Here is a 24,134-nt window from a genome sequence, read left to right as displayed (position 1 = left end):
TCGTTCTGTTTCGTTGAGCTTAATAAACGGACTATATATTGTTTATCGCCTTGTTCGCGTACAAATTATTTTGTGCCGTCGTTTCCGTCTGTCCGAGAATTTCGCCCGTTATACCCCGCCCCTTTCCGTTCGGATGAGCTAGCCCCCGCGCATAACGGCAGTTTAAGTTTACGGTTAATTATTGAAAAAAGAGAATTAATTCGCGAATAAAATCGGCACGGCCGTAAGTGGAACATAACAAAGACTCTAAAAGTTTTGGCGATTTTCTTTCGTTTACGTGTCGGCTCGTCGAGAATCAATCAGATAAACCGCCACAGCGATCGCTGCCGACTTCTATGTTCCCCTTACGCGCTCTTCTCCTTTTCGCCCATGGTAACAGTAAAAACGTTCGCAGTCTTAGTACTGTTTTTGACAGTGTTCAGAACAGCAGCCGACGTGAGAAAATAGGTTAGTGACGTTCCGTGTTACAACGAATTAATATTCGCGTTTAATCAATAGTATATTACAATAGACAATGTTTGCGCGTTTCGTAATTATTAATTGCAGTGTGATCAGTTAGAAAAATTCGCATTCGTTCGTCGTTACTTTCGTTTCGTATTTATAATAATAATATCTTTACCTGCGAGGAACGCTTTTTGAGTACATTCTTAGTGCACGTTGAGCGTAAGATTGTTTGTCAAAAATTAAGAGATGATGGGTGTTCGCGATAAAAATTGAAGAATTAATTAAAGAATGAATTGTTTTTCAAGGTGTGTTGTTGTTGATAGTTATATGTTTATTAATATAAATTACGCAATTTTAGAATCATGAATACTAGGAAAGACGGGCAGAAAGAGGAGAGAAGGCGAGAAGACGACAGATGTAAGGAAAAAGAAAAAGACAGAGAAGAAGAAGAGAAAATAAGGAAATGGCAGAGAGAAAAGAAACGAAGAGAGAAAAAGGAGGAGCAAAGAAGAGAAAAACGAAGCAGGAGTGCTTCAAAGTATGTATTTCTTAATTTTTTAATATGATTAAAAATTAATAAGAAAATTATATTAAGTGTACCAGCTGCACATACATAATATTAATATTATAATTTGTTTCAGATTGAAAGAATGCTGCAACTGTAAAAAAAAGCACCAAGAGAATCAAATAATGGAAATAGATTCTTCTAACTCAAATGACGAGAACGAAAAAGAAAATAAAAGGAGAGGAAAAAAAGGAGGACAAAACCAGAAAAATCGAGCTAAGAAGTAAGTACAATTTATTTTGTAATAGTAATAATAAAGCGTGGAAAATGAGAAAAAGTTATTCGTATAATAAAATTTAAAGTACGTTTTTTCATTAAATATTAACGATTTTATTATTCTTTTTGTTACAGATATTGGGAAATGGCAAAAGAACGTGAACGAGAAAGAAGAAAAGGAAGAGGAAAAGAAAGAGGAAGAGAAAGAGGAAGAGAAAGAGGAAGAAAAAGAGGAAGAGGAAGAGGAAGAGGAAATTTTAAAAACACGTGGAAAAGATGGGAAAGCTATGAAAATTACGGGTGGGGCCGAGGGGTAAGAGAAGGAAGAGGAGAAGGAGGACAGTTTCGTCACATTATTCACTTTCATTAAATGTTAATTTTATGTTATACTATTTTTTTTTTTTTTTAATTATGTAACGGTCGACGCATTTTGTGAATGCAGCATAATGCGTCGTCTACTACAGCAAAAGCTAACCTATTAACCTGTCACCAGCCGCTACAGCTTGAGCTATCAATGAGAAGAGTTTGCCTCCACTCCGCTAGGTGGTTTAGAGGCAAATTCAATTCTCGGGAGTAAAAATGACCAGCCAACTGGTCATATACTTGACCAGTTGGCCGGTCAAATCCGCCAACGATCTGCTCTTAAGTAATCAAAAGCCTATTGTTTTAACCCGCCAAGGTGTGCGCTGACAGACAGAAGTACCCGAGGCAAAAGTGACCTAACTCTCTCTAAATGAACGAGCGCTCTTACAAAAAAGTAAGACGAGGGAAGCGGACTAAGAGGGTCATTACTCCTGTCTTCGTACCTACCATCACCAGAGAGCGACAAGAAAAATCTTCCGATCCAACCGAAGATACTGAGCATCGAGAACTTCATTGGAAGAATAAAAATCCTGCTAAGAAGGAAACTTGACGAAGGAATTCAACCTTGGAGGCTCATCCCAGTTGAAAAATCACCTCCAAGAACGCTACTGGAGATAGAAGAAAAGGATCTACACAAAGAGACTGGAACCCAGGCAGAGATTTCTACGGCTGAGACTGGAACCCAGGCAAAGACATCAACTGCTAAGACTGGAACCCAAGTAGAAATCTTCCGACGACATCAAACAACGCAGACGGAAGAAGAAGAGAGCTTCCCACTAAAGTATCCGGGCGACGACAAGTGGGGACCAATCTTGGTCACCTTCACTGAACCTCACATAAGCTTTTGCGAACACCGACAGGGCAAATAAAAGTCCTCGGCATTTTGAAAGGCGCCCAACCAAAGGGGCGCCGCCTAAAATATAGCAAACACAAAAATTGTAATTAAATATTAATAAATATATTGTTACGTCTCCGACTTCGCGTCTCTTTTTTTCAACGTATATTAAAATTTTAGTTAAGGGGAAGGTAGACCGTAGTCCATTGTAACATAAAAAAAAGGAACTTCAGAGCCTTTCAGAAGAAAATTCAACAGACGTCAACATATTCCGGGACAATTTGTTGCGTGAAAGCATAAAAACATGCAACAAATTGCAAACGGGCGCCAACGAACGTCAGACAAAGAATTTGTCTAGACATAACACAAAAAATCAAAATTTAAGAGCTCATAAATATTTCAACTTTGATAACCTGTCTGTCACAGGAAAAGGAAAAATAACTTTTTTCCTAAAAATGTAATTGCGAACAGATCCTGAGCTTTAGAAAAACCAAGGGCGCGAGAGGCCCGAAATTACCGGAGTATGTGGCGCAGGCAAAGGCAATAAAGGCAGGTAACCATATGTCGTATGGAAAGTAAAAGTACCCTACCATCTCTCGATGGAAATGATAGAAAAATTCTGGAAGGCTCGGAAGGGGTAACTTGTCGAAGCGGGGGTGCCTCGTAGGCATATTACTTCCTTAAAACCAATGGATTTCGGGAACTCCTCACCAAAATTTAGAAACTAAGGGCGAAAACTTAAAAGTTTAAGAAATAGAGAAGGGATGAAGTGCGAATGCCCAATAATTTTGAGATAGGAAAAGTGGAGGAATAAGCTCTGCAAATGAGAGATTAGAATTTCAGAAAAATGAAAATTCGGGAAGAGTCCTTCCCTTTTCCGAGCTTATAAAATCTTGTGCTCAGGCTGAGCACGCTCTCTTGCATCTCAGCCACAAACCGAATCAGTTTGCTTAAATCTAACGTGAGTGTTTTGAGTGTGCAAGTCGATCCGAAAGCTATCGAAGAAGCCGTTTGAAGATCTCCTACAAAGTAAGTTCTAACGTTTTAATATGTATCCTGGCGAAAACACGATTCCACTAAATATATTTCTTAATTAATTGTGTTATCTAAGAGAGAAAGAAATGTCCGAGTCGAGGCTCCGCGGTTTTGATTCTGTTCTGATTGTTCCCGTGATCCGTTAAATGTGTGAGAATACCTGTTTCCGAACACCGGTCGGGATATGCTGTCGAATAACTAGTAATTTTCTGTGGTTAACGCCGCGAAATATTGCTGGAACTTTGGCGACTGTCCTCGGCTAAAGAATCGGCAAGCGATTCTCGCCAAAGATAGATCACGCGGAATCTCTCATGGGCGGGTCGAGGCCTTCGGAATTCGTCGGTAACAAATCTCCTTCACTCCATTGTTATTAAACTTTCCAAAATTCTGATCAAATTAAATTAAAATCAATTAATAATTTTAGTGGAATCTCAAAATAAGAAAACTTTGAAAAAAAGTCGGGCGCGACGGAATAAACAAATCAAAAACTTGAGGGAGCTGGTCCGCCGCTTCTTCATTCAATACCTGCTCGCGGCGGCACCAAGCGAAGAGGTATTCGTCTCTCCCGCGCGCCACGAAGAGAGACCTTGGTCTCCTCGTCCGGGCCCTCCGCCACCATCACCTATCCACGGCGATCCGGAGCCGTTACACGGATATTTCCCGGAAGAAGAGGAGAGCCTAAACAATTCATTTGCAAATCCTATCAACGAGGTCAATTTTTCAAGCCAGTCCACGGAGCCGGGATCGGAACAATTCCGCCCCACGACTCCTTCTTACACCCCGAATTCTTCCCTCGTCTCCGAGCCACGGTTTCCCGGAGGTAAGCCAAGAGCCTGCTCCTCTCCTCTCTCACCTCCTCCTTTTCCCGTCGAACCTGAGGAAACCGACTCTCTGGGCGAAGATGAATCTATCTCTCTCCCAGGAGTAGTGTTCAAGATTAGGTTATTAAAAACGATGCTTTTTTGTTAAATAAAATACTCCGGGTAATTGAGTACCTTTGTTATAAGGGGAAAAAGATTAGAATACTGAGTCAGCTCAGTATCGCTTTGTTCTGCCGGATTAATATCATTGCGCATCCGGGACAGCTCATGCAGGGATCAATTCTTTATTCTAATATATATATTATCGCGCTCAGCAACGGGAATATCCCGTCGAAGGGACCTAAGTGCAAAGGTTCTTCTTTGTCAAAAGACAAAGGCATCAATCATGCTAGCATTAAAACGCAGCCCGTTCCGACAGTCTACCGCTAGCACTCATCAAAAGCGCATCGCAGCATCGCTTATTTTACCTATCCCGGTTAAGCCCGCAGAGGTTCTAACCATTGATTCCTAAGGATAAACTCGCAGTAGTTTATCCCTCTTGTAAATAAAAGCATAATACAGTCCACTGTTTTAAAGAAATAATTTACCAGCATTTTTCCCCGGTGTTCGCACGCAGTCGCGAACATTTTTGGTCCTTCGAGCCGGATCGCAGTATCCTTGCTTTACGAAAATTAATACGTGCTAGCGAGTCGCGGTACCGCGTGTGCGCACAAATTAAATCGCGCTAAAGTCAAATCGCGTGTGTATTGAAAGTGGTGATTAGTGCATTCTGATTCTGGAAAAATGGCTTCTGCGTGTGACATGTTAATTAGAAGTCAAATGGACCTTCGCGACCGAATTCGTCGGGCTCTAGCGAAGCTGCATCACGCTGGTGACGAATGCTATAATGAGACGATGATCGAGACGCGGATCTCGTTACTAGATCAAAACTGGCAGCATTTCCAAGGCAATCATCAAGAGCTAATTGCCCAGCATTGGGAAGAAGTCTCAAAACGAGATTATTATACCTTGGATATCTTCAATCTAGCCGAAGAAGATTATATTCAGCAACGTTCTGGACTAACAGAATTGCTTTTGAAATTACGTAAAGAAAAGACTGAGAGTGTCGCGATACCTGCTAGCTCCGTCGCGCGCTCACAACCTAAACCTACAATAAAATTCTCGGGGCGATTCCGAGATTGGGATGCCTTCAGGACCACGTTCCGAACCACCATCCTGGAGGACGAGAGCTTGTCCGAACCGCAGAAGATAGAGCTCCTGGATGATAGCCTTTCAGGAGAAGCGCTCAAAATTTTCGATAACACTCTAGCCATTGGCGGCAATCTCCAGAGCGTCTGGACAAAATTAAATGATTACTTTGGAAATCTGCAAACACAAGTTAGGAACTCTGTAACAAGTTTTTTGAACCTTCCGGTTGTGCGATCCGGATCCGAGACTCAGTTACGCGGACTGCTACGCGAGGTAAAGGAAACGCGGAATTTCTTGAAGCGTCTCGAGCGAGACGTTGAAAAGAATGATTTTTTCATTCACGCTGTCATTTCAAAAATGAATCCCAGCCTATTCCAAAGCTGGAGAACTGCGCGCGCTAACTGCCAGAAGCCACCGAACCTAGGAGAAGTATTAAGTTTTCTGCAAGAGAAATTCGAGGAAATGCAGCGGTCCTCGGAAAATTTAACCGCTACAAAAAGTCCAGCGGGCGTTCAAGAACTGCACGCCTCGCAAACATTGCGATCTGGAAATCTCTCGCCGATTTCCGGAAAGAAACCAAGCAAGTGCTCACTTTGTTTAGGAGCTCACTATATCCTGGCCTGCGGGGCTCTAGCTAAAATGGGACCTCAGGCTAGGATGCAGCTGGTCCAGAAATCCGAACTTTGCATCAACTGTTTTGGCGAACATGACGTTGCCGCATGCCCGTCTACCAGATTCTGCTCTGAGTGCGGAAACCGCCACCACACTTCCGTGCATGACGCATTTCTTGAAAATCGATCCAAGGCAACTACGCCACGATCTTCTCCAGCATCACCTATTGTAATTTCTTCATGGGCCGAGGAATGCAGCAATCATCCCGACATTGAAGTTGAAACAATTCTACCAGCCGGTAGTGAAAGAACCTTGTCCAGAGCTTCAAGAAAAACTAGTGGAAGAACGACTCCGGAGGACTTAAGGACAAATTTTGAAAAGGCCGCTCTCTAAATGTATTTCCTGCTGTAAAACGTTCCCGATCGGAGCTCGTGGAACGTCGTCGCCGTCGCCTGCCAGCGACGGGACTTCGGCGGCCTGCTGCGGCCCTGCTGTAAAGCGTTCCCGATCGAAGCTCGCGGAACATCGTCGCCGTCGCCTGCCAGCGACGGGACTTTTGCGGCCTGCTGCGGCCCTGCTGTAAAACGTTCCCGATCGGAGCTCGCGGAACGTCGTCGCCGTCGCCTGCCAGCGACGGGATTTCTGCGGCCTGCTGCGGCCCTGCTGTAAAACGTTCCCGATCGGAGCTCGTGGAACGTCGACGCCGTCGCCTGCCAGCGACGGGACTTCTGCGGCCTGCTGCGGCCCTGTTGTAAAACGTTCCCGATCAGAGCTCGCGGAACGTCGTCGCCGTCGCCTGCCAGCGACGGGACTTCGTCGGCCTGCTGCGGCCCTGCTGTGAAACGTTCCCGATCGGAGCTCGTGGAACGTCGTCGCCGTCGCCTGCCAGCGACGGGACTTCGTCGGCCTGCTGCGGCCCTGCTGTGAAACGTTCCCGATCGGAGCTCGTGGAACGTCGTCGCCGTCGCCTGCCAGCGACGGGACTTCGTCGGCCTGCTGCGGCCCTGCTGTGAAACGTTCCCGATCGGAGCTCGTGGAACGTCGTCGCCGTCGCCTGCCAGCGACGGGACTTCGTCGGCCTGCTGCGGCCCTGCTGTGAAACGTTCCCGACCGGAGCTCGTGGAACGTCGTCGCCGTCGCCTTCCAGCGTCGGCCAGCCTGCGGCCTGTTCGGCCAATTTTGCGCCATCGGCAGGAGCCGGTGGACATCTTCGCCGTCGCCTTCCAGCGTCGGCCAGCCTGCGGCCTGTACGGCCAATTTTGCGTCATCGGCAGGAGCCGGTGAACATCTTCGCCGTCGCCTTCCAGCGTCGGCCAGCCTGCGGCCTGTTCGGTCATTTTTCGTCATCGGCAGGAGCCGGTGGACGTCTTCGCCGTCGCCTTCCAGCGTCGGCCAGCCTGCGGCCTGTACGGCCAATTTTGCGTCATCGGCAGGAGCCGGTGAACATCTTCGCCGTCGCCTTCCAGCGTCGGCCAGCCTGCGGCCTGTACGGCCAATTTTGCGTCATCGGCAGGAGCCGGTGAACATCTTCGCCGTCGCCTTCCAGCGTCGGCCAGCCTGCGGCCTGTACGGCCAATTTTGCGTCATCGGCAGGAGCCGGTGAACATCTTCGCCGTCGCCTTCCAGCGTCGGCCAGCCTGCGGCCTGTACGGCCAATTTTGCGTCATCGGCAGGAGCCGGTGAACATCTTCGCCGTCGCCTTCCAGCGTCGGCCAGTCTGCGGCCTGTACGGCCAATTTTGCGTCATCGATAGGAACCGATGAACGACTTCGCCGTCGCCTTCCAGCATCTGCCAACTTGTAACCTGCTACGACCACCTTTTGTCATCCACAGGAAACGATGACTGCATCACCATCGATACGAGCCAATGGATATTTTCGTCATTACCTTGCTTTAGCGTTTGATTATTGAAACATTATAAGAATTGAATAAACATTATATATGCTATACTATCACGGCGGGCGGCTGCCACGGCGGGCGGCTGCCATAATAAACAAGTGCTAATCCTTTTTAGATTCTTAGAGATACGAAATTTCTTAATTAAGAAATAAGCATAACTCTGTTAAGTATTGCATAAACAATTGTATTATCCTATGGCGGGCGGCTAAGTGTAAAAAATATTGGCTATTGAATTATAATTTCGTTAGCATTAACGAGGCGGGCGGAATGTTCAAGATTAGGTTATTAAAAACGATGCTTTTTTGTTAAATAAAATACTCCGGGTAATTGAGTACCTTTGTTATAAGGGGAAAAAGATTAGAATACTGAGTCAGCTCAGTATCGCTTTGTTCTGCCGGATTAATATCATTGCGCATCCGGGACAGCTCATGCAGGGATCAATTCTTTATTCTAATATATATATTATCGCGCTCAGCAACGGGAATATCCCGTCGAAGGGACCTAAGTGCAAAGGTTCTTCTTTGTCAAAAGACAAAGGCATCAATCATGCTAGCATTAAAACGCAGCCCGTTCCGACAGTCTACCGCTAGCACTCATCAAAAGCGCATCGCAGCATCGCTTATTTTACCTATCCCGGTTAAGCCCGCAGAGGTTCTAACCATTGATTCCTAAGGATAAACTCGCAGTAGTTTATCCCTCTTGTAAATAAAAGCATAATACAGTCCACTGTTTTAAAGAAATAATTTACCAGCATTTTTCCCCGGTGTTCGCACGCAGTCGCGAACAAGTAGACTTCCCTGATCAACCTCCATCTCCGGTCCCGAGTATAGAGATCCTCGAGGAGCGTCCAGAACCAAAAGAGGTTATAGATCCTCTCCTGGAGCTCCTCCGCAGGGCCTGTACTCCGTGGACAGATCCTGTCCCGGAAAGGGCCTTCTCCATCGGCCCTGACCACTTCGAACCAGAAGAGATCAGGATTCAGGCAGCTCGGTCTGATCCTGATTCTCACTTTTTCATCTATTATCCCGGGGTGGAATTTCCTTTCCTGGCCCCGATGCGACTGATAGATTTGGTCTTCCCGAGATCCACAGCGAGGGTGGTGGAGATCGAGGAAGTCACTCTGGACTAATTATTTAAAACAGTCACACACACACACACGCTCACACTCATGTATATAATGTAAATATTTAACTCTGTTATGTTAAATTTATACTTGTTCATTTGCCTACAACCTTTTTCTTATTATTTAATTTTTTCCGTAAAAACTTTCACATTATTTTTGTATCTCAAACGAACTGATTGAATTTTTCTAAATTGTTTATTCGTCATTATATGGATTATATTTTTCTTTATTTTTTTTTGTAATTAGAGTCATCTATTTAGAATTAAATTGTTAATTTTGTGTTATTCAAATCGTGACTTAATTATTTTATTATTACCCTAAATTATCCTGTCTAAGCGATCAATCACGCCTGGTTCTATCCCAGAAAATAAGGATTCATTTCCTTTCTCTAAAAAGAACCACTTACGCGCTCAATTGAAATCCGAAAATAATCTGCGCGTAAAATTGTGTAGATTCAAATTTCGAATCACACATAAATTCGGTGGTACGTCACTTTCCTACCCTACCGGCAAAGACCATTCCAAGGAATCCCTTCCAACTAATTAATTAAACAAAATTAACCTTCCTGACGTAACAATATGTTGAAGAATATTTGGAGACCGACTGATACTACCATAAATTACATTATTTTATATTTATATATTACATTAAGTACTCTTAGTTTAAAAAGATTTTTATTTGAAATGTGATGGAAATAGGATTGCAGACATATAACACTGATCACAAATTAATATATACTTTATTATAAACAGTGCGAGTGATGCACGTGGTGCGTACGATACATGGTGACCGAATGAAAAGAATAGAAAAGACAAAAGTAAAAGAAGAAGGAAAAACAAAACAAAAACGTATAAGCGGCATGAGCGCCTTCGCTTAGCGCGCAAATCAAATAGTATATAGATTATTCGAAGAGCTTATTTCTAACAAAATATTATTTTTTATTTTAGTTAAAACCGGTTTTTTATATATATATATATTTTTTTACAACTATTTTATATTTTTATTTTTTATTTAATATATTTATATTATAAGATTTTTATTTAAAACATTTTTTTTTTAGTTAAATTAGATGCTTTTATTTTTGTTGCACCGGAGCGGTGCACGGGGTCCGTTCTCCGGGTTTTACACTTATCGGTGTAAGAGGTTGACGGCAAATAATAAATAATAACTCTCAATCGTTTAATATGTGAGTTTGCGTTTTATTCTTCCTGTGTGTTTCGGCGATAGAGTTACGAGTCGCTACCTCATACTCTCAGACTGACTTGCACGAGCTTCGGAGCTCGTGCATTTTATATTATTAATTCCGGTCTTGTCAGCAAAATAGCTGAAGGAAGTGGCCGCTTGCCCTACTGCCTTCTGCTGATAGCGCGCGATGACGAAAGGTTGACAAGACTGCTTCTTAGGCTCAGCAGATTCCAACGGTTTGGCAATCTGCTGAGTTGTATAAAAAATGTAGCGCACGCGGCGATCAATGACCAGCGTGCGTTGGCGGGTTACAACATTTTATTTTTATCACTATAATATTCTCAAGGTTATTTCTTTTCTTAATTTTATTATATTCCTAATTTAAAAAAAAAAGATATATTGTTTTTGTATTTAACACTAAAAAATAATAATATATATATATCTGTGTTCGACAATTTATATCTTTTTATTGCTTAACCAAAATTCCCACTTCTTTCATTTCCCGTTTTGAATTAAGTCCGATTAAGAAATAATATAAATCATTATAAACTCATTTAAAAAAAAAGAATTTGATAAACTACCAAAAAAACAGAAGAACGTTACACTTGACAATAGTAAATACATAATAAAATAATATGCTATTTCGTGAGAAGCAAAATAAATGTCTGATAAAATTAAACGGAAATTACTTATAACTCGACCTAATAACTAATAACTAATATAATATTTCTTTTCAGCTCCTTGCTGGCAACGAGCTGGCCGGAACAGACGCGGTGGACGTGGCCGAGGCCGAGGCTGAGGCGCTTCTAAACGCAACAGCAGCAACGTCCAATCTTGGTATTTTTACTAAATGTAAGTATAATTTTATTTAATACATTGTGGCATAGGCCACGATTATTTCATTCGGAGTTCGGCAACCGTGCCGCGATCTCAGTTGAAACAGGCGCGGCCCCCCGGATTATCAACATCAAATGAACTTTTTCATGAATACGTGGTAATTTCCTTCTAAGTTCAACATAATTTATTAATCCATACATTTCCTGGGATGTATTTTTCACATTTGCATGTACAAACATAAAAACATGTTTTACAGTCATCGTGATGCATTTATATTAATAGAATCATATATCAATTAATATTTAGATAATAATATAAATATTTAAAGTAATTTACCTGTATGTCCAATGTAAAACTTTACCCGTGGCAAAAGATTGTAATGCTCTGACCAAATCCATCTCTGAAATATGAGGTTATTATTAATAATAACATTTTAATTATATTAGATTAAAGATAAAGATATACATACCGTGGCAAGACGTATAACATCACTATAACATCACTATCGCAATAACATACCGTACCGAACTGTAAATGTACCGAACCTCCAAAACAATTCCTTGACAGCTGTCTTTTTTTGACACGAAGCTAGTAAGGATTTTATTGTACCGTCTAATAACAGGATCATTAATCACACATCAATAAACAGTCGATAATATCACTATCTCACAAGTAAATAAACAGAGTCGATAACTTAATTCGCACCATCTAGTGGTGCAAAAACAAAAAAGACGCATTTTTTGGTCAAGTAATAATGACGACGACGTTTCTTAAAAAGAAAATGTTTTTACTCTTATAAAGAAAATTAACATCGCGATATCTTTGTTCGTAGACAACGTAGCAAAAAAAAAGCACTTTTATAATATAATTCGACCCTAATCTACACGATGAGCCTATCTAAAAAGCGATCGGTTCAGCCGTTGTTGAGAATCCAAACATTACGGATTTCTCAACGATTCGTCTCAAGTAAAAGAGGCACGGTAGTGCGCTGCGCCTATACTTGGTGCGAGGCACTACCGTGCTTCTTGACCAAACATAGAAGCTCTGAAGTCTGAACTAATAGAAAAGGAAGCGAGGCAAAAAGAACGAGATGCCAAACACAGCACTCAAGAGGAAAACGACGCATCAATCGCTAAAGACAAATTTAAATCAATTAATAAATATGTTAAGCAAAACCAGCGGGATTCTAAAAATAAATTAAAGTTTTCAGAAAAATGTTTTAAATGCGACAAAGTAGGACACCGAGCAGCGGATTGCAGAAGCGAAAAGAGACAGACATACAAAGCAAACGTGGAGTATGCGATGTCAGCGGCCGTACTCTCTTTGGAAGCGCATCACTCAAATGAATGGTGTTTGGACAGCGGAGCCACGCGTCATATGTGCAATGATCCAAAGAAGTTTCTTCAATTAACTGAGGACGCGGACTGCCAAGTATTTACTGCAACCAATCAAAGCATGAGACCAGCCGGAACTAGTGATGGGAATCGGGACAGAATTTTCGCGCATGCGCGGTAGAAATAACTAAATTGCCAGTAATGTAGTGTCTGGTGTAATTTATGGCGTTACCGCTAAATCTAGTCGCACCATTAAATCGGTTAAATAAATCCGTCCGATACAACATACAGCTCATAGAGGTAAGCATATTTATTAATTATATATTTGGGCATAATGGATTGTAGTAATAAAGGAGCAATTAAAAAACGTAGAATTAGAGAATTCCAAGCTTCTTAGCTAGATGACAGTAGTTTTAAAAAATGGTTAGCTCCTCATCCTTCAGAAAATAGAGCGCTTTGCATGATATGTAATAAAAGTATAAATTGCCGAAAGTCTGATTTAATTAATCACTCACATACGGTCAAACATATTGAAAATTCAGGGAAATGTAAAGCCATCAGCAACGATAATATTTTATCACATAAAGATAAAGTTAAACGCGCGGAAATTAAATTAGCTGCTTTTTTCGCGAATCATAATGTTGCATTTTCCACTGTAGATCATTTGGTTCCGTTATTAAAAGATATAAGTATTGACTCTAAAATTGTGCAAGACCGTTCACTGTCTGGAAAAAAATGTTCAAAAATTGTTAAAAATATTATTGCCAAACGCGAAAGTGAAAAACAGATCCAAAATTTAAAAATACGTAAACTTTCCGTTTTAATTGACGAGAGTACTGATATCTCGGAAACTAAAATAATGTGCGTTCTTGTTAGATATTTTTCTCCTGTAAATAAAAAGATCAGTACTCAATTATTAGATTTAATATCGTTAGACGCAAAAGATTGTTCGTCGAGTAAAATTTTTGAAGCGTTTAAAAATTTATTTTAAACAAAGCAAATTCCTATTACTATGTATAAAGGTGTTTATTCATCTCCTTAGAGGTACACCGGGACTTTTGCATCCCACAGATTTGTTTTACAGTTTCTCAGAAAATATATCTTAAAACTTCATACTTATTATATAACAAAAACAAAATACTTTCCGCCACTTTTTCGTTCCTTTCTATATCCTTTTCTTTTTCTTAACAAATTCCTCCTTTTCTTTTACATTTTTCCTTCTCATCATCATTACCCCCTTACATATCTACGCATTACAACTTGTATTATCTCTAACTTATTTTTACTTTTATAATCTTCTTTCTTCCTGTAACAATTCCTGAAAATAAAACTTATATCCTACGCCTTTTTACGCTTCTATTCTATTACTTGCGCGTTGAGAGAGAGAGAGAGAGATCACACTTTCATTCATGTCTTTACTATATTCCGCCTTATTTTACCTTAAATTCTACCTTTGGACCCCCGCTTCCGACGCTCTTTATTTTATTTCTTTATTTTTTTTAACCTCTTTCATACTTTCATTCACTCCCATTTCCCTCCCTTATTCTTTCCAAAGTTTCTAACCAATCAACCCCCCTCCTTCCTCTCCCAAAATTTCCTCCACCATTTCCTCCCAACTATTCTCGTTTCCCCAATCTATACATTCCTCCCATATATGTTCCCACGTTTCTTCCTTCTTCAAACAAATTCTACATTTTTTTTTCTCCTCTCCCTCCCAATATTTATTTCCTCTCATTTCCTCCCCTAATCTAAATTTTGCCACTCTTTGCCATTTTTCTTCCTTCCACCCCAATTTCAAATATCCTAGTATCCCTTCCTCTTTCACTTTTTTATAATACTTATTAAATCTTGACTCTCTTATTTTTTTCCATCTTTCCTCTCTTTGCCATTCTTTATCCTTTTCCACCAAATATTCCCCCCTTATTTCTCCTCTTTCTCTTAGATCTTCCACCTCTTTTCCCGACCACCCAAATTTTTCAAAAAATTCCTCTTTTTCTTTTTCCCATTTTCCTTTGCTTCTTCCCTCCCTTGCTCTTCCCTTCATTTCTTCCCAGCACCATTTTGCTAAAACTCCTCCTTTCCCTTCTTCTAGCCGTTTTTCATATTTCCATGCTCTCATCCCTGCTCTACCTTTCAATTTATCCCTCTGTAGTTTTTCTCTCACCGTATATCCTGGTACATATCTTCTTACTCCCAGCAACCATCTCAAGTATTTTTCCTGTAATATCTCCACCTCTTCTCTTTCCTTCCATCCCCATATTTCCACGCCATAATTAATAACCGACCATACCAGTTAATCAAATAGCCATATTCTTTTACTCCAATCTTTTCCAAATTTTCTTTTACCTATACTCCACACCTGCCCCATTATTCTTGCCGCTCTTTTTACTCTGTCCTTTACATGCTCTTTCTGCTCTCCATTTCTCATGATTATGTATCCCAAATACTTGAAACTTTTTACTTCCTCTATTTCTTCCCCTTTCCATACCCATTAGGTTTTTTCATCTCCCTCCCCCCTTTCTACACCTCATTATCTTTGTTTTCTTTACATTCACTTCCAATCCCTTTTCCTTTACATATTCTTCCATGTTTTTAATCATTCCTTTCATCCCTGCCTCATTTTCTGCCAGTAGCGCAATGTCATCCGCGTATGCCAGCGAGTAAACCCTCCTGTCTTTTATTCTTATACCCCCCCATCCTCCTTTTCCTAATTCTTCGTCTATGTCCGCCAACAAGAGTGTGAACAAGCTAGGGCTAAGCGGACAACCCTGTCTTACCCCCTTTGTCGTCCAGAACCTTTTCCCTTCTTTATCCTTCACCTTTACTTTATTCACCGTTTCCATTAATATTTTCTCACATCTTCTTATTAATCCCTCTCTTATCCCTCTTTTCTTCATTGTTTCCACCAATTTTCTCCTATCTACAGAGTCAAAAGCCGCTCTCATATCTATAAACGCTATTACCATTTTTCCTTCCTTTTCCTCTATCTTCTTATTTAGCAAATAATTTAACACATATATTTGATCCACTGTCCCCATGTCTCTTCTAAAACCGGCTTGACTCTGCGGTAATATTTCTTTTTCTTCTATTTCCTTTCTTAGTCTTTCTGCTAACACAGATGCATACACTTTGTACGCAGTCTGTGTCAGCGTTATCCTCTATACTCTTCTACTTTTTCCCTTTTCCTTTTAACACCGGAACTATCACACCTTCTCTCCATTCCTCCGGCACCCCCTCCCCCCTCCATACCTTTTTGCACGTTTCCCATAATTTCTCTTTTACTTTCCCCCCTCCCCATTTCCATATTTCATTTTCTAAACCATCACTTCCTGCTGCTTTTCCTTTTTTCAACCTTCTTATTACATTTTCAAATTCTTCTCTATTTATATCTTCCTCATTGTCTTCTATTCTCTCTCCTCCTATTTCTTCTCTTACTCTCCATTCCATTCCTCCTAACATTTCCTTAAAATATCCGTCCCATTCTTCAATCTTTATTTTTTCCTCCACGTCCTTCCATTTTTTCTTCCTTTGTTTACTACGTTCCATACTTCTCCCTCTGTTCTAATCTTTTCTATTTCTTTCTCCCATCTCACCTTTTCTTGCAATTTTTTCTCCTCACATAGCTTCTTATATTCACTTTTCTTCTTTTTATAATTCTCCTCACTCCCTTCCCCCTTCCTCCATTTTTGCATTTCTTCCTTTACTTCTCCTTTTTTCCTTTTACAATCCTCATTCCACCATCATTCTTTTGGTTTTTCCCCTCCTCTTTTTTCATTTCTTTTTTAACTACTTTCTTTGTTTTTTCCAGTTCCTTACTAAAACTTCTCCAATTATCTTCCGTAGTGTTTTCTTTCTCTATTTTTTCTTTATATTTTTCCCTGAAAATTTTCCTCTCCTTCTCACTCCAAGCTAGTCTCGTGCTCTTCTTTTATACCATATTTACATCTTCTCCTCTTTTCTCCCTCTCTTTTTATCGTCACTATTAAGGGTAAGTGGTCTGAGTCCACTTCCTCCCTTACCTTCATTACTACTATTTCTCCTTTTGATTCCACGTTACTGATCACATAGTCTATCACTGTTTTTCCTCTTCCCCCTACATATGTCCATTCCTCCTCTTCATCTCCTCTTGTACAACCATTGACTATTCCCCATCCTGCGTCTTCCAAAGCTTTACAAAATTTTTTTCCTTTTCCTGTAATTTTTTTATCCTTTGTTTTCCTTTTTCTCTCTTCCTTATCTTCTTCTCCTTTTTCATTATCCCATAACCCGCCCTCTTCTCCCGTCCTCACATTAAAGTCTCCCCCTATCAGATATCTCGTTCCTTCCTCTTTTTCATCCATCCAATTTCTCATATTCTCTGTTATGTCTTCTAAATCCTCATTTACATATACCCCTGCTATTTTCCACCATACTCTTCCACATTTTATCTTTATTCCTATCATTTCTTTCTTATCTTCGAATTCTAATTCTCCTTCTCCTTCCAATTCCTCCTTCCATCCCATCACCATTCCCCCCATTGCCCTCCCTTTCTTATTTTTCTTTTCTGCCCCCTTATTTAACCATAGCCCTTTGGCAGTCTGCTTCTTAACCCCTTTTATTTTTTTTCTTCCAACCAAGTTTCACACATATAAATCACGTCCCACTTCTCCATGTTCTTCCAGAAATCTTCATCCTTGTTTTCTATTCCTGCCACGTTCCAAAAACTATTCTCACGTTTCTATCTTTTGTCTCAGCCTTTTTCTTCCACTCTCTTTTTCTTCTCTTCTTTTTTTTCCCTTTATCTTTCCTTTTCCATTTTTTCCTTATCCTTTTCTTTTCCTCCTTCCTCATCTTTTCTCCTCTTTTTTCAACTCATTTCCTTCTCTTCTTCCGCCCCTTTTTAAAAACTTGCATTTATTCTATCCACTATCAACCTCTTCCTTTTATTTCCTTCTTTTTCAAACTTTCTCGCTTCATCCCATTTTCTCAATTCCTTTTTCAAATCGTCCCATAACCACATTTCCTTGTTTACTCATATCTTTTTGTATCCTATTTTCACCTGTTATTTTTCTCTTTTCAGTTTATCCGCTTCTGTCTTAATAAGCCATTCCACTTTCTTTTCATACTCTGTAGGATCGTCTCCTATCCATTCCGTCCTGTTCTTTAGTTTTCCTTTGCATCTTAGTATTTCCAATTTTTCTTTAAAGTTTTCCATCTTTACCCATACCATACTAAAACCTCCTTTATTCACTCCTCCTATCTTATTTACATTTTCTATCTTTGCTTTCACATCTATTGTTCCAAATATTTCTCCCAGTTGTTCTTTCAACGCCTTTTTATCTTCACTTTTTATCTTTATTCCTCTTATTATTAAATTATTTTTTCTCCATTCTTTCTTTTCCCATTTCTAACATTCTCGTTCTTTCTTCCAAGCTTTAAAACCTTTCTCTGTATTTCTGCTGGTATTTCCATTTTACCTCCCTCATATTTTTTTTCCTTTATTTTTTTTTCCATCCCATCTATTCTTTTCTCTAAATCTATCTTTTCTTTTTTCCATATTTTCTTCAAATCTTCTATTTCCTTTCTGATTTGTACCTTTATTTCCCTTACTTCCTCCATCTGCGCTTGGATCCTTGCAAATTCACTTCTCATCTCTTTTATCACCTCTTCAAAACCTTCCTTGCTTATTCCTCCTTCACCACCCTCTTCTGTTGCTTTCACCGGCGATCTATAAACTTTTACACTTTTCCTAAATCCTTCCAAACCTTCTATTTCTCCTTTTTTCTCCTGCCTTTCCTTTCTTTTCTCCCCTTGCTTCCACGCTTCCATAATTGGCAAGCTGTTGGCCCTTTCCCTTCTTAACAATTCTACCTTTGCAGGTCTACCCATTTTCTTCTTTATTTTCTCTTTTCCCTTTTCCTCTTTTCTTTCCTCACTTCCACTCTCCACACTTTCCTTTTCCTGGTCACTGATTTTCCAAATCTTCTTTATTTCTTTTCTCTTTGTCTTTGTTACCTCTTACTCTCTCCTTTACCCCCTTGCTTTCCTCCTTTCCTTTGTCTTACACACAGTTTTTTCCCCGTCACCACCAACCTAACCTCAAAAAGAACTCCGCTTTATACCTTCCCCGATTTTTCCCTTTATTCTTACCTTTGCTCTTTACCCTCACTTGCCCTCCTTAAAAACCCTTCCCTCTTTCCCTCAAACCAACCCTTTACCTCTGAAAAACTATTTTACTCCCACAAGACCTTTTTCTACATGCACTCGCTCAGACACACAACTGTTCGTTCTGCAATCGAAAACAAAAGTCCAATTCCTATTACTAATATTATTGGATTAGCGTGTGACAATGCATCCGTCATGATAGGATGTAATAATTCATTTATGACATATTTAAAATCGGAAATTCCGGAATTAATAACTTTGAATTGTATTTGCCATTCATCGGCACTTGTGGCTAATAGAGCTTGCGAAAAATTACCGGACATATGCGAAAATTTAATTAAAGGAGTAGCTTCTTATATTTCGGGCAGTGCAAAGAGATGTGCAATTTTAGCAGAGTTTCAGGATTTTTTTCATGTAGATCGACATAAAGTATTAAAACTTGCTAATACTAGATGGCTTAGTTTTCAAAAATGCGTTTGTCGACTTTTCGAAAACTGGGACGTATTAAAAAGTTATTTTCTTTTAGCGGTCGTTGAAGATAAATTAAAATCCGCGGAAACTATTTTACATTATTTTCAAGATAATTTAATTAAAGCATATTTATTATTTTTAAAATATTCATTAAATTTTTTTAATACTTTTAACGCTTTATTTCAGTCTCGTAATATTCTAATTCATTTATTATATAAAAATAGTCGGCAATTAATATAACAGTTTGGTCAAAATTTTGTAAAATTAAATGTTTTAAATGATGTTTTTAACTTAAATTTAAGATATAAATAATATTCAACCCGTGAACGAAATATATGTGGGACCGGAATGTAAAAGCTTTTTAAAAAATTTTACTGTAGAATGCGTGCATGAAATAAAATTAAAATGCTTAGACTTTTATGTTACTGCAGTTCAGAAAATGTTGAACCGTTTGCCATGTAAAAATCCTTTTTTTAAACAGTTGTCATTTTTCGATCCGAAAATAGCATTGTTTAATGATGGTAGAATTAAAATTAAAGATTTAACATTAATTGCCAAACGATTAAATTATAATAATATTATGCGGTTAGCATATGAATGGCGAATTCTGCCAACAATTTTGGACGATGAAAAAAAAGTAGAATTAGCTTTTTTAGAAATAGATGAGATGTGGAAAAACGTATTAGAGTCCAAAAATTTCGATAATTAAAAAAATAAATTTAGAAAGTTTAATTGAAATAGGCCCACATTCTGAGCTCACTTTTAGAGGCGCTTTTATAAAGGCGCCTTTAAATGTGTGACCAACTTTAGAGGTGCGCTGCTAAAAAATCGCTCGTATTCTACGCACACATTTAGAGACGCCTTTAAGATAGAGGTACATTTATGTGTACCAGTTAATTATTTTTTCTTTAACGCGATCAAAAAACGCACATATTCTTTAATTAACCAATATTTCTGTCAAACTTTCCGTTTATTATAAAGAGTGACGGCAAAAATTCTTGTTTTTTTTATTTTTTAAATGATGGGTCGATATTAATGCCTGTAAAAATGTGAAAAGTGATGAATTATGAGAAAATATCACTTTCACTTCTTTAAAACTTTGGAACCATACGTATGCTCGTCTTAAAATTTTACTGGGATTAATATCTCATAAACTGGTATTTATAGTTACTTCTTATTTCAAAATTATTTTAAACTGTCTTAAAACGATGATACGATTCTTTAATTGGCTTAAAACCAAATAAAACTGTACTTGAAACAATCTTTAAAATAAGAAAGGACTATGAATATTAGCCATATAATATTATTTGGCATGAAAAAAAGTTTTAAATGTTAAGTTTAAAAAAATAAGTCACGTTTGCCGTCACTCTTTCAAACGAGTTTATTTTATTCCGAAAATCTCGCGGATCACGATCACGAACTACATTTACTTCCCGAACTTTGATCGCATAATTAATTTCGTGAATAATATCCACGGTTAACATGTTTAAAGTAATTAAAAAATTTATTTTTAGTCGTTACACGCTGTAACTGGTGCAGTAAGTTAGAATAAAACAAATTATATTTGATTTACTCCAACTTATTGCACTAGTGTGCATCAATTTAGCAGTGCAGCGACTGAGAACAAACTTAAGATGATTGAAATTAATCTTACGACACTCACGATAGGTTAAAGGCAATTTTTACATACGCGCATTTTCAAAATTGAAATTTTTTTAAATTGTTTTAATACAATTAGTTTTACTACATGGAGTTTTGTTTACTCCTAAAAACTTCGCATAAAATGCTGGTTGAAAGATTAACACTATTGTTACATAATTTTTTTTCTCTTTCGGAACTAGATTGCAAATCAATCGCTTTCTTGGTTATATAAAAATAAAATATAATTTCATGTTTTTGGAGTGATCGTTTTCTTGGTATTAATTTTTTTAATTTTTGTTTTTTTAATAATATATTATACATATCGCACTTTTCCACGGATTTTAAAGATTGAAATATCATTTCGCGTTTTCGGATATATATTGCAAATTAATCGCTCTATCGGTTATATAAAAATAAAATATAGTTTCATGTTTTCGGTTGCTTTTCATTGATTTTGTAATATAGTTTCGCGTATATGTAAACAAAATGCAAATCATAAATTATCAATTTTGGAATCATCATTTATTTACAATCTGACCGTCGCACAGTTGTACATGTTAATCTCTCATAACAACAAATTCTCGTGCTGGTAAGACGTTTCGCGTTTTCGGAACTAGATTGCAAATCAATCGCTTTCTTGGTTATATAAACATAAAATATAATTTCATGTTTTCGGTTGCTTTTCATTGATTTTGTAATATAGTTTCGCGTATATGTAAACAAAATGCAAATCATAAATTATTAATTTTGGAATCATCATTTATTTACAATCTGACCGTCGCACAGTCGTACATGTTAATCTCTCATAACAACAAATTCCCGTGCTGGTAAGACGTGTCTAAACCGCATGCGACACGGTGATAGATATTTTAAAGAGATTGATTTACATTACGCCGGATGGTGCAGTATTGAAATGATGATTTGCTATATGATGATAAATTACGATTATTAACACAATGAATATCAATCGCTCTCTTGGTTTTACAAGAATATAAAATATATTGTCGCATTTTTATAAACAAAATGTATATCGATCGCCGTCTCTATTTTTAAAATATAAATGTTTTTCGATCGCCCTCTCAGTTTTATTATATAATAATATGATAATGTATATCAATCTGTTTTTTATTTTTATATGAAAAAATGTGATATTGCATTTCTTGTTTTGTATAATATTGGGTACTGAATGCTTATCCGCATCGGAAGTTAGTATCAAAAAAATAAAATAATAATAATAATAAGTCTTAATCTTTCTCTATTAATAATTTGTAATATATATATATTTTTCATGTTTAAATTTTTTTTTGATTTCGCGCGATTCGATTCGATATCATCGATTTGTTTTGTTGTCATGGAAATGTTAAATTTCTTTTTTTTAAATAATAATTTGTTTAATCATTCAATCGACAGTTTGATGTGAAGAGAAATATATTGTAATTTAAAAGAAAGGAAAATAAGGAAAAAAAGGAAAGAAAGAAAAGCAGGATAAAGAAAAGTTCGGAAAAAGAGTAAAAAGAAAGAAGGAGTAAAAGAAAGAAAGCGGTAGAATTATTAAATAAAGAGAATAAATCAGAATAAAGGTAACTTTTAAAAAATATTTATACTATTAAATATAACAGTGATCGTTTTCTTGGTATTAATTTTTTTAATTTTTGTTTTTTATAATAAGGATATTATACATATCGCACTTTTCCACGGATTTTAAAGATTGAAATATCATTTCGTGTTTTCGGAAATATATTGCAAATCAATCGCTCTCTCGGTTATATAAAAATAAAATATAATTTCATTTTTAAGGTTGCTTTTTCATGATTTTGTAATATAGTTTCGCGTATATGTAAACAAAATGCAAATCATAAATTATCAATTTTGGAATCATCATTTATTTACAATCTGATCGTCGCACAGTCGTACATGTTAATCTCTCATAACAACAAATTCTCGTGCTGGTAAGACGTTTCGCGTTTTCGGAACTAGATTGCAAATCAATCGCTTTCTTGGTTATATAAAAATAAAATATAATTTCATGTTTTTGGAGTGATCGTTTTCTTGGTATTAATTTTTTTAATTTTTGTTTTTTTAATAATATATTATATATATCGCACTTTTCCACGGATTTTAAAGATTGAAATATCATTTCGATAGTTTTCTGCAATATCCGACGATTGAGTTTTATTGTTTGTCGCAAGGCTACGAACATAATATTAGGGACGCATTAATAGCCATTAATCTCTCATAAATCTCCCATTAATCTCTCTTAAATAAAAAGAGATTTATTCAGAATAAAGATAACTTTTAAAAATTATTTATACTATTAAATATAACAGTGATCGAATAAACTTTGGGTGGGAAAAAAAAGAACGCTTGCATATTAAATGTTTTCTTGGTTTTACATGAACGAAATATAGTTTCGCGTTTTCTAAAACAGAATGCATATCGATCACTCTCTCGGTTAAGAATGAAATGTGAGTGTGTAGTTTAATAAATGAAATAGGTAGGATTCTTCTACTTGGTAGTATTGCCTGAAGAAGTCATATTTTTTCTATGGCCTATTAATTAGTACATGAAAAGGTATGCCTTCAGGTAGGAATATTATTCAAGGAAAGATGCGACGTCTTAGCTAGAGCGGGACATGTCGCATCTGAGAAGAACTTTAGTTGTAAGAATGTTAGACATTTACTCTGACCATAGATGTATCATCAGAAAACAATGATGATACAAGGTAGAGTACAATGTTTTTGAATGTCTATTGAATGTATTGTTCTTGAATAATATATATACTTGAAAAATCAGAACACAATATATAATTAATTAATTAAGTAATAACGTGCTCAAATATTTTAATAGATATATAATTAAGCAATTAATTAAATTATTAATTAAATAACTTAATAAATAAATAAGTATATATATAAATAAATAAATAAATTAATTAATAAGAAATTTAATTAATTATATACTAAAAAAACAAAAGTAATAAACAAATAATCAGAAAGTAAATAATAATAAAAGATAATCAGATACAAATAACAAATAATTAGATAGTGAGAAAATTATTTAATTAAAAAATAAAAAATAAAAATAATAAATAGGTCTTTTTTTTCTTTTTTTTTGAAAGAAAATAAATAAATAAATAACTTTAATTATTAACTAAATATTTTAATAGATATATAATTAAGCAATTAATTAAATTAATAAATAAAAAAAAATAATTAAATAAATATATATATATATATATATGTCTATATATATATATATAAATAAATTAATTAATTAATTAAATAATTAATAATAAAATTAATTAAATATATACAAAAAAAAGTAATAAAAAAAAACAGAAAGTAAATAATAATAAAAAATAATCAGATACAAAAAACAAATAATCAGTTAGTAATAAAGATTTTTTTTATTAATAACTACC

The 24,134-nt window shown here is 37.2% G+C and overlaps 2 protein-coding genes across 2 annotated transcripts; one reads left to right on the top strand and one right to left on the bottom strand.

Moving 5' to 3' along the window:
• Positions 1 to 806: 806 nt before the first annotated feature.
• On the top strand, positions 807 to 2,457 carry LOC139112580 (uncharacterized). The gene is made up of 3 exons (XM_070673670.1): positions 807 to 982; positions 1,086 to 1,232; positions 2,130 to 2,457. The coding sequence occupies exons 1-3, from the start codon at positions 807 to 809 to the stop codon at positions 2,455 to 2,457; spliced, it is 651 nt and encodes a 216-aa protein (XP_070529771.1).
• Positions 2,458 to 17,498: 15,041 nt separating this feature from the next.
• On the bottom strand, positions 17,499 to 18,325 carry LOC139112579 (uncharacterized protein PF3D7_1120000-like). Its single transcript, XM_070673669.1, has 2 exons — positions 17,914 to 18,325; positions 17,499 to 17,797 (listed from the first exon to the last, which is right to left on the bottom strand). Exons 1-2 carry the CDS (start codon positions 18,323 to 18,325, stop codon positions 17,499 to 17,501), a joined length of 711 nt encoding a protein of 236 aa, XP_070529770.1.
• Between the last annotated feature and the right edge of the window lie 5,809 nt (positions 18,326 to 24,134).

The sequence above is a fragment of the Cardiocondyla obscurior genome, unplaced genomic scaffold, assembly GCF_019399895.1.
Source record: "Cardiocondyla obscurior isolate alpha-2009 unplaced genomic scaffold, Cobs3.1 scaffold31_0_849067, whole genome shotgun sequence".
NCBI classification, from domain to species: Eukaryota; Metazoa; Arthropoda; class Insecta; order Hymenoptera; family Formicidae; genus Cardiocondyla; species Cardiocondyla obscurior.
The sequence above is the reverse complement of the archived record's forward strand: the minus strand, read 5'-3'. Positions and strand labels throughout refer to the sequence as shown.